General features: G+C 38.4%; 1 protein-coding gene across 1 annotated transcript; it reads right to left on the minus strand.

Moving 5' to 3' along the window:
* Positions 1–1,433: 1,433 nt before the first annotated feature.
* On the minus strand, positions 1,434–6,598 carry LOC133851067 (glutamate receptor 3.3-like). The gene is made up of 7 exons (XM_062287371.1): positions 6,225–6,598; positions 4,516–4,821; positions 3,061–4,394; positions 2,608–2,885; positions 2,499–2,530; positions 2,006–2,412; positions 1,434–1,908 (listed from the first exon to the last, which is right to left on the minus strand). The coding sequence occupies exons 2-7, from the start codon at positions 4,781–4,783 to the stop codon at positions 1,741–1,743; spliced, it is 2,487 nt and encodes an 828-aa protein (XP_062143355.1). The 5' UTR covers positions 4,784–4,821; positions 6,225–6,598; the 3' UTR covers positions 1,434–1,740.
* Positions 6,599–11,214: the final 4,616 nt, after the last annotated feature.

An 11,214-nucleotide genomic window follows, 5' to 3' on the forward strand; every position in this document is an offset into this window, starting at 1 on the left:
CCACTGGACCCACTGCTTGGGTTGTGTACTAATAAAACACCGCAAATACGTTTCAAGACAACGATTAACTACCTCTGTTTGTCCATCGGTTTGGGGGTGGTACCCGAAACTCAATTTTAGCTTAGTATCCTGCAATTGGAAGAGCTCCTGCCAAAATTTGCTAGTGAAGATCCGATCAGGGTCGAACACGATTGACTTCGGGAGGCCATGAAGTTTGATAATGTTATCCATGAAAGCTTTTGCCACGGATGTCATCGTGTAGGGATGCTTAAGGGCCACGAAATGAGCTGCCTTAAAGAGCCTATCCATGACCACCATGATCATGGTATATCCACGGGAATTGGGAAGAGCATCAATAACGTACATGGATAGTTCAGACCAAATGCAATCGGGCACAAGTAGCAGCTGCAGCAGTTTGGCGGGAGACAAGGTCTCGTACTTGTGTCGTTGACATACTTCGCATTTAGCAATGTAGGTGCAGATCTCCGCTCGAGCGCCGAGTCTTGTGGATCGAGTGCCAACTCTAGACTTGTCACTTTATTTAGTCTTAAATTCTAATTTAAGACATTATGCTTTAGGGTTTAAAATCTGGGGTACTACACGCGGCCACCCCAACCCACATCACCTCTAAATTCACCTTAATATGACAGATGAGAGTGATTTGTAATTCAAATCAACCACGTGGACTGATTTTATATTTTTTTTCTTAAAATAAAAAAAATAAACAAATCTAAATTAAGGACGGCTGGCACCAATAATATAAAAGGGAAATGAAAAGGGAGTATTTAGAATTACTCTCTCCTCTAATAATACCGCTCGTAAGAGCCCACGTTACTGATAATACTCTAGTTCGAGAGAGAACTCTGGCGGGAGGTGGAACTCCCACGAGAGGAGGAACGTACTCTGACGAGAGGGGGAACTCTTACAGGAGGCGAAACTTTGGCAGGAGAGGGAACTCAGGCGCGGGGTAAAACTCTGGTGCAGGGTGGAAAGTATTGGGGGAGGTGGATCTCCCATATGAGATGGAGGAGAAAAGCAGGAGAGAAGCCAAATTATGATAAAGGAAATAATGAGGAATGCTAGAGGAATAGAAATTTCGGTGCAACTTGCGGCCTGGGAGTTTTTTTTTTTGGAAGCCCATGGGGCTTGGGAGTTACTAACGGGCGTTGTTATGCGAGGTATCACTTGAGTAAGAAAATTAAGTAATTCCATATAAGAATTTGTTGATTTCGAGACGAATCACTAAGCCAAAACTCCCCGTGAAGAGGGAAGTTATCAAAGCCAATATGTGTGAGATAACAATAGAGGGATGTTCCATCTTTGGAAATTTAAGAAGAGGAGGATGGGGAAAAGAGATGGTTGGAATAACCAAATTATGCTTTGGTCCACATCACATTTCTATATTCGTTACAAATATTATTACAATTAGAGAAAAGTGATGCTAGATGCAATTGTCTAATAATATTGACGTAGAACTCTAAATCTATCATTGGATCCTTATTATTATTTGTTTAATTAACAAGGATTAATCCAATGATTAGTTACCTTCTTCCTTCGCTTTCTATTGTCTCTGCTATTTTCTAGCTCTTCCATTTTATAAACATGATTTTCCTTTTCTTTAACAAAAGAGAGAAATGATTGTGAGCTCTGGCTAGAATGCCTCGTGTATTGGTGAACCATCTTGAAGAAAAACAATAGGAGAGCAACAAAGCAAGCTGCGCCACACAGTAAAAAGAGCCCTTAGAAACTTGTAAGCGAAAGGCGGTCTACTTCTTGCTTTGCACCTTCTGAGCGGCAAGCTTGTCTTGAAAGCCACTTGTCATGAATCTTTTGTAATTCCCCACTTTCTGACAGCTTTAAGATGGCAGTTGACATGTCAACTGCCAAGAGCGAATCCCGTGGAAAAGCCTAATCAATAAGAAAATAAAACTGGCATTGTTCAAGGAGTTGTGAAAAATAAGTAAATGTTGAGAATTGACATGTTTGGTTTATACGATATACTTACAAAACCCCATCCCGTCTTAGTGAACTCTTGACCAACTATACCGAACTCACATCTACTGGAGAGGAAGAGCTCCATGTATGCTCGCTTGTCAACCACTGCAGCAACACCACCCATGTTGGGCCCATCGTTCAAGGCTTTCTCAAACTCTTCTGCCGAGTCAAGAGGAACAAGCCTGGACTTCTGTATGTTGAGCTCCTCCATCAAATAGTTTTCAATAAATGAACCATGCTGGTAACCAATGGGATCGTCGCTTATGATTAAACTTTCAATCCCTTTGACAGAGTAAGAAAGTTGTTCGACCGTGAGGATTGAGGTCAGACTTGCAATGTAACTGGAATTGAGTATTAGAACTACAAACAGCCATATTAGAAGCACTAAGCGACTGAGAGCGCTGTCAATCTTTTCTCCTACATAAAACAGGAAATGAGCTGCATATAAAACTTTTTGTGCCGATGGGAAATAGCTAATTAATAAGCTAGTGCATTTTACTTACTATGAGTAGTGAACAAAGTTGAAAAGCTAAACCTGCAAAGTAAAGCACCAAATTGGCAATTAGGGGACAGATTATTACTAAGAAAGTTGAATATTTATTAGGGACTCACCAAACGATGGTGGCAACTTGTTTTCTAGGAGGGCCCTGGAAATCATCATTTGTTCTACGCCCCAAGATCCAAACAACCACTCCCACACCAAGGAAAAATAAACCTGTGACAAACCACATCATTGGTGTAAATGGTCTTAAAAACGCCCAAGCACTACAGTTGAGCTTTTGAACTGGGGCCACTACGACAAGCCCAGACTCGATATATGGCTGCGTAAAATCCACAATCTTTGTTCGATTGGTGGTAATTGTAATGTCACCAACCGCAACATCAAATTCCTACATGGAAGAGGAAACTTTAGTTGGTACAAAGACATTATCAAACAACAAACAACCCTAAATACAACATACAGCTCAAAACACAAGGCATAAACTATTAATTTTCACTTTTATCTGGCATCAAAACATTTTTCAACAAAAAAACTAAAAACACCCCTAAATCACATTAACTTACATTCGTTGCGATCATCTCCAGAAGATTATCGTATATGGGAACTCTATGTCCATCTCCAAATGGAATGAACTTATACTGGACTGCATATGGTAATAACGCAAGTGCAGCATTAAATACATCAATGCAATAACCGTGAAAAACATCAGAGCCATCTACTCGGGAAGCAAATTCACGAAAACTAAGTCGGACTGGGACTCCAACCCGCAATTGCTTTCCGTTGCTTGAGAATACCCACCCACGAGGCTTTACAGTTGTTTGTCCCGGCCAGATGACACCATATAGATGATTTGAACGGGAACGATTTATTTTTGTGTTGAGCTCTTCCGGAGGCACAGTTGACAAGCCGGAAGAATTGGACCAATAACCGATTCTTCTCATCCCTGTAGTGCCAATGACATTGATGATTTCATATGCCGTACCAATGAGATTCCTATCTGAAGTGAACTTGATTGGGCCACTTACACCACTTATATTCACCTCTAAAATGCTAGTAAGCAACATGTTCCCTCCATCAAAGATGCTCATACTATCAAAATGCAAGTTCCCTCCACGGAACCCGGTTAATCTCGGATCAATTGAAAATGAAATATTCCCCCCCTGATTTAAAAATGCGTCGAGTGCATGAGCAAGAAGCCAAACAGTGTCGTAGGCATACAGACCATAGGTATTTAGTCTGGAAACCCCGCCTGTCAAGTTGCTCCATCTCGAAACAAATTTCCTTTTGAGTTCCGAATCCGGAGTGTGCATACGTAAGGTAAGAAACCCTTCAATGCCATCCATTGCGGATGGAGGGAAGGAAGATTCTGTGTCAAGTACAGTAGAGAGCCAATCAGTAGCTATCCACACATATCCACTTTCCATCATCCCCATGTTCCGTGCTACATCAACTACGTCTAGACCCCAGGTAGCATATATGTGGAGGATAATAACCCGAGACTCCATCAACGCCACCTTAAGCAGTGTATTAGAGATTTCATTCCGACCTACTTTGGGGCTTAAAGGTGCTCTGTATGAGATTTTACAACGTTTCTCGGCGAGCTTGTCACCTAATGCAGCAACCCCATTTCTCCCATGATCATCATCAATATAGATAGCTATTACATCTCGCCATTCGTAATAGTTTATGATTTCTGCTACAGCTGCCATCTGAAATGTGTCACTTTGCGTTGTTCTAACAAAGTAAGGGAACTGAAGCGAATTCAAGGTAGGGTCTGTTGCTGCGAAGGATAATAGAGGGACTTGGAGCTCATTTGCAATATGTGAAATTACATGGGCCATAACTGATTGTTGGGGACCAACTATGGCCACTGTATCGTTCTCCATAAACCGCAAAGCTGTGAAAGAACAATATATGAAAAGTATAATATAATATGTATGATATTCTATGACTTGTCTAAAGGAAGCAATGAGAAAATTGTGAGCGAACAAACAAGAGATGTTTCAGAGAGGATGTACCTTCAATGATTCCCAGAAACCCACTAGATTGTTTTGTATCCTGCGTGTCAAGTTTCAATTTAGTTCCTTTTAGAACCGCTGGATTTGAATTCACATCTTCGACTGCAGCTTCTATTGCGACTTTTGCAACTTTCCCAATGGAAGAATTGAAAGACAAAATAGCGCCAATGTTAACAACATTCGGACTTGTAGAAACACGGACCCCCGTACCAGTGCCAATGAAAAGCCCATAGCAGAAAATCAATCCCAGAAGCCAAAACATATTCATGGTGGCCGCGCGTTTGCACTACGAAGGCACCAAACAACCTAGTCATAAATGATGAAAATTAGCACAGGTACATATGTTAAACACAGACACGTACCCACGTACACACTGAGATGAGACATGCACATATATACAAATGCGAGTACATATATATAGCCATGAATTAAGCAAATGCTTGAAACTTAAGTTGCTATTTGAAGCACGCAAGAAACAAGTACCTCTAAAAACTACTTCTGTACAAGCTGCGAAGTTGAACTTTGAGTACTGCTTAGATGTATTATGTATATATATATATATGCCTTTTTTCAATTTGTTGTGGCATAGCAGATCTTTATGTTCAAAGAAAGTGATACAAGCATGTTGAGATGAAGGGAAAGGGGAATCTTCGGGATCTGGACTCCAACACAATTGTGACCATTCGACTCATTTTCCTCTTTTCTTATCTTCCTTTCTCGCCTCCAAACTTGATGGACATTGGATACTACACATAATACATTTAATTTGAAATGGACAGATCCCTACCAAATGTATGGCACTTGGCCCACTTATTTAAAAAGACTAAAGACTTCCTTTAGTCTTTCTCAATAATGCAATATATATGCTCGACTCCATCAATATTGATGTCATCTAGGTGATGCACTAGATGCATTATATATTGGGGAGATTTTCTTTTCTGATTAAAATAATAAAAAAAGAAAAAAGAGAGAAAACAGAGGCTTCAATGATTGATTTCTGTAGGGTCCAACTAGAACACTTGGGAACATGGATCAAAAGCAGGGTAACATGATTGCATCAATGGTTAATTGTCACCATGTATGATATCTAAATTAACATCATCGTAATTTTCAGTTTTTGGCCGGAAATATATGTTCTTGATAAGACTGTTGTATATGTAGTGAAATTTAAAGTCACGTCTTTTTTTTAGGGACTAAGCTTTTGATCCAATCCCATCAGACTTTGGAATACCCCGCCTGACTTGGAGTCTTTGTGCTATTCCTTTTGGGATTTTACAAGCCAACGTGTTGTGCCCTTGATAGAAAAGCAACAAGAGAGCAGTGTAATCTCGATCACTTGTGCTACTCACGTGTGTGGTGCCCTACGGCACTCAGAGAAAAAGAGGAGGAAAAAGAGAGAGAAGAAAACAGATGCTTCAATGATTGATTTCTGTAGGGTCCGACTAGAACACTTGGGAACATGGATCAAAAGCAGGGTAGCGTGACTGCATCAAGGAGATCTAATTTAAAACTAATCTTACAATTCACAAACTATACAGAAGTTTAGATGATAAAAGAAGTCTATACAGAAGTTTATACTTCGTAAGAACATTCTTAGCTAAGGATCTCTTTCATGAGAGGAGAAGACAAAAAAAAAAAAAAAGAATCTAGGATTAGGACACTCCATGCTCAAACAAAAATGACGAAAAAAATAGTTTATGCCAACTTACTCCGTTTCTTTCCGTTTTCTCAAAAGCTAGCAGATGAGCCCCCGCCCCCGGGAAGAAAAGAAAAAAAGAACTGATAAGAGTAGTAAAAATCAAAGCCTTCCATAGGAAATGGTGCAGTGTAAAATTTATTAGAGCATTGAAAAGGTGACAAACGTACTGAAGAAGATGAGGAGTCTCAAGCCCTTAACTTGGAGTGTGGAAGCTTAATTCCGTTGTTACTTCAAGCTAGAGAACCAGACCTGTTTCTCTCTCTTTCTCTTTTGTTGCTTTATATTAGCTCCTCATTTCTTCTGCCCTGGTTCAACTTTCTCTCTCTTAAGTAAGACAGTAAGAGCTTTTCTCTCTCATGGCTAGCTCCTCTGTTTTAGAGAAAGAGAATACGGAGAGAAACGGAGTGTATGAGATGTGTGAGAAGCTGACATAAAAGTTTGCATAAGACGACAACGTTTGGATTAAAATTGAGATTAGCCAGTTTATGATAAATTTATGTCAAAGGAAAAGAAGAAATCAACTGAATTAACAGGCTGCGAAAGAAATTAACTTTAATGATATTATTGAAAAAAATGGATGAAATAGATGAGAAGCAATGGGAAGATGGTGGTATATATGTCCAATTGGTAATTATTCTTCTCTTCACATTGGGGAATGCCAATTAGCACCATCCAATAAATGATCATGCTACCATATACTGATATACAGGTGCATATATATATATATATATATATATATATATATATATATATATATATCTATGTATGTATAAATATAAAGGTATAAATATATATATATGGACAGGTTTAGATTGATAGTTGACTCAAAAGGTTAGGGTTGAATTTTCCAATCCAATTTCATAAGTGGATCAGATGGGATCAAAATAAGCAACAAGTGAAGCTGCTTGGCTCAGTGTAATCCACTGCAACACATGCATCAATGAAACCTGCTTTCAGTTTCCTTTGCCCAAAAAATTCTAAAAATTAATGTATAATATTTATTTCGAGAAACAAACCTGAATTTGTTTGGGATCATGTCCACGATTATTCAAATTTGTAATGTATTTCCCGAAAAATGACAAAGATGTTACTAAAAAATTTCACCAAGCTAGCTAGGCAAAAATATTCTAATAAATTCATAAAAAAAAAATTAAAAAAAAAAAAAGAAGAAGAAGAAGAAAATGAAAAGTGCACATACTTACCTCAAACTACACATTGTCAATGCTCTCCACAAACTACTAATTATGTCCGTCCCCCTCCTAAACTAATAAAACAATGCCAATATCCCCTTCAAGGTCAACAAAAAGACAAAAATAACCTTAAAAATTGTCAATAAGACAAAAATATCATTAAAAATTCAAAAAATTAAAAAACAAAATTAATTGATTGAAAAAATAAAATTAAAAATTAAAAAACGAAAAAAAAAACAATAAAAATAAATTGATCGCCTTGGTTTTTCATTTTTTTTTTTTTGTTTTTTTTTTGTTATTTTTTTAAAAAAAAAATCAAGTTTTTAGAAAAAAAAATTAAAAAACAAAATTAATTGTCTTGGTAGTTTTTAGTTATTTTGTTATTATAATTTTAAGATTTTTTTTATAAAAAAATTTATGAATAGTATTTTTGTCATTAGGGAAATATTGACATTGTTTTGGTAGTTTAAAGAGGAGATTGACACAATTGGTAATTTGAGTGGAACATTGACACTGGAGTAGTAGTTTGAGAGGTTATGTATATATACTTTTCCCAATAAAATAAAATAAAATGTACGGTGAATGATCTTTTATTAAAACAAAATGGAAAAATGCAAAATGAGTCACTGCGGTTAGCCTAAATTACAAATCGTTTCCTCTTGTATCAAAGTGAATTCAGAGGTCCTTAGGATATGCCAAAAAAATAATTTAATCCCTCGAGTACTCAAGTTATGTTAAAACATTTGACAGACTCTGTTAAGTGCCACATCTACGCCAATAAAAGAACATGTGTCACTCTTAATTAAAAAATATAAATTTATAAAACTAAATATTATTATTATTAAAAAAAAGATAGCCACCCCCAACCAATGGGGGTGGCCAGAGGTGGCGCGCGGCCACCCCTACCTAGATCAAGCTGGGGTGGCCTTCGGACCACCCCTAGATCAAGCAAGGGGTGGCCTGCGGGCCGCCCCAAACCATGGGACCTTTGAATTCACTTTGATACAACGGTTGAGAGCAATTTATAATTCAAACCAACCAAAATGACTGATTTTACATTTTTTCTTTTAAAAAACAAAACAAAATAAAATAAAATAAGGACGGCTGACACCAATAATATAAGGAAATGAAAAATGAATATTTAGAATTACTTTCTCCAAATCGAGGGAGAACTTTTGAGGGAGAGGGAACTCGGGCGCGGGGTGGAAACTATCGAGGGAGGTGGATCTCATGTGGGATGGAGGAGAAGAGAAGGAAAGAAGCCAAATTATGATGAAGAAAATAATAAGGAATACTAGAGGAATAGAAATTCCGATGCTACTTGGGGCTTGGGAGTTATTGGCGGATGTTGTTATGCGAGGTTTCACTTGAGTAAGCAAATTAAGTAATTCCATATACGAATTTGTTGATTTCGAGACGAATCACTATGCCAAAACTCCACGTGAGAGAAGTTATCAAAGCCAATATGCATAAGATAACAATAAAGGTATGTTCCATCTTTGGAAATTTAAGCAGAGGGGAATGGAAAAAAGAGATGGCTAGAATTACCTAAATATGCTTTGTTACAAATATTATTACAATTAAGAAAAAAATAATGCTAGATGCTATATTTTTATCTTACAATTGTCTAATAATATTGACGTAGCACTCTAAATCTATCATTGGATCTGATGGGTACCAACTAATACAAAACACAGGAAAATGATAGATAGGCTCGTTCAAGGGAGTCGTGACCTCTAATAGCTACTTCGAGAGAGCCTGATCTCTTAAACACAGTAAACTGTATTATACCAAACAATATTCATCATACATCTTCTTCACTAATAATCTCCTTTAAATAGATGAGCAATATTGATCAGTTACAAAGATAATTGAAAATAATTTATTGACTTCTAATTTAAACAAAGTGTGTGTTTGTGTGCAAACAAATATCTTAAATACGGAATTTAAATGAGACAGATATTTGTTACAAAGTGGAAACTCTATGAAGAGAAAAAAATCACTCCAGGGCAGCCAAACCCAGGAAATCCACTATCCAAAAACAAAACTAGTTACAAGACACTCGTATTCACATAACCCTATGCAGTAGTCATACCTTTAACTCTGACGTGTAGCCCAACACGAACGCTTTCCAACCAGATCTTTCACCTGAAGGGGTTCTTGATGGATTCCTTTACCTTAGGGCCAACCCCTAAGATAGACTTCATACGAACACTTGAGCACACACTGGCACCGGCTTGAGAGCTAGCGGATCTTCGATTCTCCCTAAACACCCTCTCAAAGCACTATGAAATTCATTATCGAATTCTGTACAAAACACAGACCTAGAGCCCCCTATTTATAGGCTTTAAGAGACCTTAAAAATTGCTGAAAATCGGACTCTGTCTGTCGAGCGTCCGGACGGAAGTTAGCCCCGTCCGGACGATTTTCTGCGATATCCTTTCAAAAATCGCTTAATTCAATCTTCATCAGGTTTGCGTCTTGACAGCTTGACTGAGCGTCCGAACGGTCTTCACTGAAATCCTTTCCGCGTTCGAATGGAAATCTGGAGTTATCTGAATTACTGGATATCGTCTGATCGTGTTCTCAAGTCATCCGGACGGCTTGCAGAGACTGGACATCGTCCAGACGTGTTGCCTTGTTGTCCGGACGGATTGCAAAAACTTCCCAAACAGTGTCGACTTCTAAGAACAGACTCCTTGTTGAATACTAATTGACCGAGCGTCTGGACGATGTTGCTCTGACGTCCGGGCGTCTTCAATGTTTATCTGTAAGACACTGCGGGGCGTCCGGATGCCTTCAAAGGCCCGTCCGGACGGTTGCACAGAAACCAGCTGATTTGTCTTGGTTTTTGCAATGGACACTTCATGGGTATCTTCTAGAAGCTTGTGAATAGTAAATGTCTCTATGTATGAAGATTCCAATTTAAAAACCGATTGTCAAATATTTGAAGATTTGAAAAAACCGACTGTCCTGCAACCATTACATAAAGTATTTTTGTTTTAACCAGAATGTAGCCAATAAAAATACTAACAAACTCCCCTTTTGGTCATTCTGGGACAAAAACACTTGACTGGTTTGAAAATACATGTCCGATCTAAACACCAATTATAATAAAAAATTACTCCCCCTTTTTGTCACACAATTACAAAGGGTAAACAGAGTATGAAATTAAAACCATAAGTGTTTAAGCAGTACACAACGTGTCAACATAAATTTAAAATTTTTCGGAAAATAAGACAAGAAAAAAATAAACACTCAATCATCATCATCATTCAGCTTGGGATGATGATATTTCAGGCATTCCTTTATGTCGATCTGGCTCTGCTCAACACGCTCCCCGATAAGATTTACTTCCCGCTGAAGAGCTGACATGGAAGTCATGAGCTGTGCAAAAGCAGCCTCAATGTCAAAAGATGGAGGCACAGCCTGAGATGATGATGATGCGGCTACTGTGGGGAGATCTGGTGGAGGCTGAGGAACAGCGCCTTGAGCCTCTTGTTGCAACTGGGCATTAGACTTCATGAGAGTCTGTATGCCAAGGGGATCTGGAATCCGTGAGCGGGGCTCTGAGTCTAAAATGTCTGGCACGACCCGAAGGCAGATTTGAGTGATTAAACACCCAAAAGAGAGACTTGTGTTCTTCTCATCTCAAACCTCGAGCATAGTGTGCAAGATGTGCTTGCACAGGCAAAATGGAGTCCGCATCACTATGGCATACAAAAGGGTGGCCTTCTTGAGAGTAAGCTCGCTTCGTCGAGCTTGAGGCCAAAGATCTGTCACCACGACTTTTGGTAAAAAGTGGTGCAT

This window comes from Alnus glutinosa, chromosome 12 (assembly GCF_958979055.1).
Source record: "Alnus glutinosa chromosome 12, dhAlnGlut1.1, whole genome shotgun sequence".
NCBI lineage: Eukaryota > Viridiplantae > Streptophyta > Magnoliopsida > Fagales > Betulaceae > Alnus > Alnus glutinosa.